The 7,145-nt window shown below is 26.7% G+C and overlaps 1 protein-coding gene across 1 annotated transcript; it reads right to left on the bottom strand.

The window, feature by feature from the left end:
* Positions 1–581: 581 nt before the first annotated feature.
* Positions 582–2,799, bottom strand: LOC109797612 (transcription factor bHLH94). Its single transcript, XM_020357711.3, has 3 exons — positions 2,097–2,799; positions 1,232–1,621; positions 582–1,129 (listed from the first exon to the last, which is right to left on the bottom strand). Exons 1-3 carry the CDS (start codon positions 2,568–2,570, stop codon positions 1,034–1,036), a joined length of 960 nt encoding a protein of 319 aa, XP_020213300.1. The 5' UTR covers positions 2,571–2,799; the 3' UTR covers positions 582–1,033.
* Between the last annotated feature and the right edge of the window lie 4,346 nt (positions 2,800–7,145).

The following is a 7,145-nucleotide window of genomic DNA, read 5'->3' as shown; positions in this document are numbered from 1 at the left end:
ACATAATGATGATGTAGATGGACCATTCTTGGTTCTGTGTGAAACATGAAAAATCGATGCATGCAGAAAAAATTTACCTCTTAATCTGTTCTCACCTCAGCAACGTTCGCATCTAATACAGACTTTTTCTTTAATTTGACCTCTCGCTGCAACTCTACAACAGCTTTTCTTCTCTACAATTTAATAATGCATGCACAATTGTTTTTTTTAATTATTTTTCATTTAAACAATTTTACGGAAACTAATAAAGTAGCTGTAAATTCAGAATAGATGCTCTGATAGAAGATAATAGTGCAGCGTAAATTGTAATTAGATATTATTAGAAATTCTCTAGAACTTCAGAATATTGTGTCTATTTTAATCCTTGCATTGAAAGAGAATCAGGTGACTGTATAATGAACATTGATTGATGTTTATCTTATTTCAGCTATTGTCCATAAAGAGACAAGAACCACTATCAGATTTTCGGGTTTTTTTTATATAATTTTGTTTCGTTTTAACCGGTAGTTGTTAGAAGTAAAAAAGTGTAACAACCAAATAAAATAAAAGGAAATAAAAAAGAATGGAGTGAAAAGTATGTGTGGAATCTCCTAAAATCTTTGGCAATCTTTTTCATTCAAAGTTACTTTGAGATATTCTGCATTTGGGCTTGACAATTTGGCTTGTGTTTGAGATTGAGATGGCCTACCTCTACTAAAGCAAAGTAGGAAGAATTGACCGAGCACTTAAATGTGTCTCAAGCACAACACGCTACAACCTTCTCCACCCAAAGTACAGAGAGAGAGAGAGAAAGAGAAAAAGATCAAAAATATATAGGTAGCTAAAAAGACAACGTAAGAAGGAATAAACCAAAAACTTCCTCCAAGGAGCCCCACATCGATCAAGGCGCTTCAGTAGATTAAAAAAGGATCAACAGCCGTTGCAATAATTAGGTACAACTTGAAAAAAAAAAAAAAAAAAAAAAAAAGAAGAAATATAATAAGGTCTTGATCAGGTTAAAAAAAATTGTGCCAAATTAGCTCAACTTCAGATCTTAATTCAACATTGATTCTTGTTGAATCCTATCCAGCATTTGGTATACAGCTGCAGCAATCTCATCCACTGATCCCAGCTTGCAATCTTCTTCCACCTACAAGAAAATTCCAATTATGTACACTTTTTAGTACTTACAAAGACATGTATTATGTTATGTATATTCAATAACATCAACAAAAAGATTGGTAACACAAACCTTAACACTGAGAGAATAGAGGACAATTTCCCCAGTGGTGGTGACATTTAGGTGCAAGATTGTGAGGCGCATGCAATGCAAGCTAGAGACTATTTTCAAGAGCTGCTTTGGGCGTTTCTTGGATCTTATTTTGAGACTTGCATGGCTCTCTACCATTGTCACTTCTATGTCAGCAATGCCAGACTGAGCCTCACCCTTTTGCTCACTCATCGCTGCAGAATTCTCACAGCCACCACTTGCACTTGTTGAGTACTGTGGAAAGGAGAAGAACTCAGAAAAGGGCACTTCAGATTTCCCCTCTTTCTCTTTCTCAGCACCAAGAAATTGCAGCCTCTGCTCAAGCTCCTTCACAAAGTTGATAGCACCCCCAATAATAGATGCCTGATCACCCTGCATTCCTCAATGAGTTAAATTACAACACAAACAATTCAGAAGGGAAAAAAATGCAAATTATTAGCTTAAAGTTTGGACCATATGTAATTTAGCAATGATGTTTTAAAGGGTGTATTTGGATCCTAGTTTGTTTTTGGCTAATTCTATACTAATTATGGAAGGTCATTTTACTTGCATCGAAAAACATTGAAGATTGAAATACACATTTTCGAACAACATGTCTAGATTCTAGTCATACGGATGGAAAAAACATAGCAGAAAAAAAAGACTCTACTAAAAATGATCGGTCAAATTTTTTGATAAAGATTAGTTATTGACAAAATTAGTGTATATTTTATACCAATAACATGATACAAACTTGAATTGAAGATATTAAATTGCATATTTATCTTTGAAGAAAGTGAAAAGCAGAAGGATGGTATGAATAGTACTAAGATGTTTTTTGGTGGAGGAAAATGTGTAATTGAAGTACCCTTTGGACGTAAGATTCAGGCATAAGGGAGCGAAGAACAGAGAGATACTCGTTCATTTGCTTCCTTCTGTTGCGCTCTACAGCAATGTGAGTCATTCTCTGGTTCTCAATCTCTTCCTTGTTCTTTCTGCTTTTGGTTCTGCGCCTTTTGGGACGAGCAGGGGTGGAAGTTGAGCTATCCAAGTTGTTGCTGTTGTTGTTGTTGTTGTTGTGTGTGTTGCTGGTCTCAGAAGAAGGAGGATTTGAAGCAGTGATGTGGGGTAACATGTTCCATTGATCTCCATAAGGGTAATTCTCTGTTTGGTTCTCGAGAAAAGAGACACAAGCTTGGTCTTGTTGTTCAAGGTTGAAATCTCCATAGCCCCAGTTGCCTCCAACACCTTCTAACAAGTTGTAGGGGTCTTTGATTCCAAAGCCAAACGGGTCCTGTGGTTGGGAATACACTACTGCTTCTAGTGCCATAGCCAAACACATGCACAATGTTTTCAAAGATGAAAAATAATGGCAAGTTGCATGCTCTTGAAGAGTGTTTTTTGAGCTTTTAAAGGCCTTTCAGTTTGAGCTGAAGGAAGATACAAAATGCCAATGGACAGTGCTTTGCACGTGAAATGGAATGGAACCTATGTATTGGGATTTTGCGGACGCAAACAAAAGGAACTAAATAAGAGAAGAAGCGATTTGCCAAACTACACGCCATGAACAAGATTTAAGTATATAAATCTACACTGCAAACAATGTTACAAACTATATATTTACGAAGACTTTTCTTATTTTTAATTCTACTGGAAAATTCTTTTCTATAGTTAACATATATATGGTTTATAACCCAAGAAAAATTATATATTCTTCTTGATAAATTAAGATATTTTTTAGTCCCAACTTGAAAATTACTTCCTTTGTTGTATCCTTTTATCAATCAGATTTTTGGAACAATTTTACTTTTATTTATTTATTATTTTCAAATTTTAAGATAGTATTAATTGCTATGTTATGAATTATATCCTTACATATCATTTAATTTTTAATTAATTTACATAAAAAAATTAATATGTATTAATTATGAAATAAAAATGAAAGAGCATACAATTGAAAACATTAAAATTATTATATAAAAAATAGAAAATTTTATTACGTTTCTCAGTTTATGTAAAATAATTTTAAATAACTATTATAAAAAAAAATAAAAGTAATACTTTTCTAAACATCTCCTAATAAATATTTTTTCATACACACAAATAAAAATCAAAGTTGTATTCACATACTTCATAAACAAAGTTATCTATCAATTATTTCATGTTTTATCCGTAAAGAAACTGTATGTTTCTTAATTAGTTTATTCTGACAAACACAATATACATGAATAATTTGATTTTTATTTTTATAAAATAAACAAAATTTGTTTTTCATTTTTGTAAAATATTTTTTATTTTATATCTCTAAAATTTAAAATTATTTTTTTTCACTAACAATCATTTTAAGTAGATAAATTTAAGGTTAAATAATTTTTTTTAGAAATATAACATTGTATATAAAATTCTCTTACTTTTTTAATATACGAATAAATAATTATTAATAATAATAATAGTAAAGATTAAAAATAATAATTTTAAATTTTAAAAGATAAAAAATTACAGAGAACAAATTATAAATCACGTTAGTTGTTTCACCTTAATTAATTATACCGAAGTTGAATTTAAATTCTGTTGTGACAGTGGTTTTCAGTGAGGAGCAAAAAGGCACACGTGTCGTGCGATAAAAGAAAAAATACTCATGAATCATCACTATCCTACCTTATATATAAGAACATATATTAAAATCTGAGGATGAACAGGAACAATAAGGATTAGAGTTGATGACTTGAGTACAAAAACTTTAATATTATGACCATATCCTTCCTTGTATATAGGAACATATATTCAAAATTGAAGACGAATGGGAAGAATAAGGATTAGAATTAGATCACTTGAGTACAAAAACTCTGATATTATGTCAGAAACTTGTCCTCCAATTATAAGGTAAAGATAATATAAGGTTTTTTCATATAATGTTCTTGTATATATTCTTTTGACATTAAATGTAAACCCATCATTGCTAGACATCGAATCACACATACTATACATTGAAAATAGTTTCCGCATACAACAACAACCCACACATTAAGTGCATACTTCATTTTTTATTTTATTTTTTGCTCTCTTCTTTTTCTCAATGCAATTTGCACACATTGGGCACGTTATAAGTTTTCTTCCGTAAAGAACAAAAAGAGTTAATGAATTGAATTTTACATTCCAATGGGGACCAAAATGATGCTTCTTAAAACAAGTCCTTTTAGGGAGTTACACTCCATATCAAAGTAATTTTTTTATTTATAAAAATTATAAAGACCACAACTTAGAATCTTATATTTACTATCAAACTTCCAATTATAGCAACGTAATTGAAATTGTGAAAGTATTATATGGAGAGAAATTCTCTTTAACACTATTCGGGTGATACTCTTTTATTATTAGTAAAAATTATAAATTTTGATAAATTTTAGTATAGAATTTCATTAAATAAGATAAGATGCAAGACGCATAAAATTATATTTTTTATATATATAAATAGTATTAAATAGAGTGTGTTAAAGAGAATGTCTGTAACATTTTTTATGGTAGATTTTAGTGAAATCAAGATGAATGATGCAAGTATTTATAGAAATTGATTCTAAATGAAAATGATTTTGTAAATTTTTTTTACGTAAATATGTTTTTCATCTATACAAAATAAGTTTTGATTTTTATTTCTCTAAAAAAAATCTTTGTTCTTTATCTTTCTAAAATTCAAAAGTATTATTTTAGTCTCTAATATTATATAATTTTTTTTATTTATATATTTACTAAAATGTTAAGGGAATCATTTTCAAGTGATATTTATAACTGTTTATGACACTATGTCAGTATAAGACACATCTAAATTTTTTGTATAGATCTTTAAAATAAATGTTATTTATTTATTTTAAATAATTCTTAGAAACAAAAAATAATGGCTTTAAATTTTAGAGTGATGAAAATTAAATAAAAGCATTATTTTTTAGAATAAAAAATGATTACAAAATTTATAAGTTTAAAAAAAATATTATTTACTGATTTATTTTAAAGTAAAATGATTTATGTTTGAGTGTTTTATTTCAAAAGTAAAATAGTAATAAAATATTTTAGGTTGGTTTCGTACACTTTTTTCTTTCTATGTCATGTTTTTTTCCTAATCAAACCACATAAAACTGCTACTACTTTTGTATATTTTTTTTTTTTTTGTTTCTTCACAATCTCTTAAAAAATCAATTTTAAGTTTTACACTACATTTGGTGAAAATTGATGTAATAGAAAAGAAAAGAAAGATGTTTCCATCCAAAATGAGAAGAAAAACAGAGAGAAGTCAGAAAACATGCATTTATTTATATAAAGACACAATTGCCCATCACTTATCCAACTCTGAAAAATAAAATCAGTTTCGCATTTGTGAATGGCGAATATTAATGCAATCGCTTTTTGCATTCGTTTCATACTTTCAAAATATCTTTATCTTATTACTATAATAAACATATACATTATACATATATAGCTTTTTGGTTAATTTAAAATCTATTCAAAATCAGTTTGAAAATGAAAAAATAAATAAATATTTTAAAAATATAACATAATAAATTGATTGAATAATGATAATAAAAGTATCTTCAGATTATAACTATTTTTAAAATGGCGTTATTAATTAATTTAAAATTATCAAAATAGAAGTTTTGTTAATTTACACCCACTTAACAAGTTTTAACTATAATTTTTTCTAATATATATATATATATATATATATATATATATATATATATATATATATATATATGTGTGTGTAATTTACTAACTTATTCATCTTAAAAAACAAATAAATGGAAGTTAACAAATGTTTATAGAATTTGTTAACATACACTCACTTATTTTTTAAGATAAGTATATTAAAAGTTATAACTACAAAACTTTCTAAAATATACTTAAGTATAGTTTGCTAATTTTCTCCTTAAAGAAAACGTGTGAATATAAGTTAACAAAATTCAATAAAATAATATTATTAATCTAAAAAAATACTTTCTTTATATTTATATTTTATTTGTTCTGTTACCCGTCATTTTTACATAAAAGTATTTGTGTCATTTTATAAATATAAATTTTTATTTTTTCTCAATCAAACAAGAAAAATGAAAATATTTGTTATTTTTGTATGCCAATCATTTAAAAAAATATATCTTATTTTTATATTTATTTTCTTTTATTTTTTTTTTTATCTTCTTTCATTTTTACTTTCCTTTAACAACTATAGTGTTAATGTTAGCAGCAAATCCAACTAAGGCTTAGAAATCCAACAACTGTTCTTATCCCTTCCTAATACGCCAAAATCAACACTATACTTACCTATTTATAGACCTTTTAATTATAGAGTGCATTTTTTAATATACAAGTAATGATATGCTTAGAAATTTATTTGCAATGATTTAAACAGAAATTTACATATTTTAAAACACTGAGAATCAAGAAAATTTGTTTTTTCTGTTAAATGTAAATTTGAAGATTTTCAACAGAAATCAAACATACATAAAATATAAACAAAAATTGCGCCTTCAAATTTTGTGAGTACTTTGATAGATTATTTGCTTGGCAATACTTTTTGCCAATTTAGATCGAAAAGATTAATTGTAATGTATAATTAACGTAAATAATTTCATATTATCAACTAATTATAAATTATTTTAATCTCTTAAATATAATTTTTAAAATAATTATTATAAAAATTAATAAGTTTACCGTGCAAATATTGATATATAATCAATCTATTTAAATTAAATCCTTAAATTAATAATCTTCCTTTATAAAAAATAAAAATATATTTGTACAAATTATCCATCAATTTTGACAACAAATAAATACAGTTAGAAAATTTAACTAATCAACTTTAATGACATTTTTCATATAATATTATTTTTCTTGCATAAAACTTGTATTTGAAATATTATTTAAGGAG

Source organism: Cajanus cajan, chromosome 6, assembly GCF_000230855.2.
Source record: "Cajanus cajan strain Asha chromosome 6, NIPB_CcT2T_4, whole genome shotgun sequence".
NCBI lineage: Eukaryota > Viridiplantae > Streptophyta > Magnoliopsida > Fabales > Fabaceae > Cajanus > Cajanus cajan.
Note: the sequence above shows the minus strand (reverse complement) of the source record. Positions and strands in the feature narration are given on the sequence as shown.

What these genes read in the sequence shown, in the direction of transcription:
- LOC109797612 (XM_020357711.3), bottom strand. Translation starts at nt 2,570, where the DNA reads ATGTGTTTGGCTATGGCACTAGAAGCAGTAGTGTATTCCCAACCACAG. An exon ending in CTGAATCTTACGTCCAAAGG is followed by an intron (nt 1,622 to 2,096) that starts GTACTTCAATTA and finishes TGAGGAATGCAG; the next exon opens with GGTGATCAGGCATCTATTAT. An exon ending in TCTATTCTCTCAGTGTTAAG is followed by an intron (nt 1,130 to 1,231) that starts GTTTGTGTTACC and finishes ATTTTCTTGTAG; the next exon opens with GTGGAAGAAGATTGCAAGCT.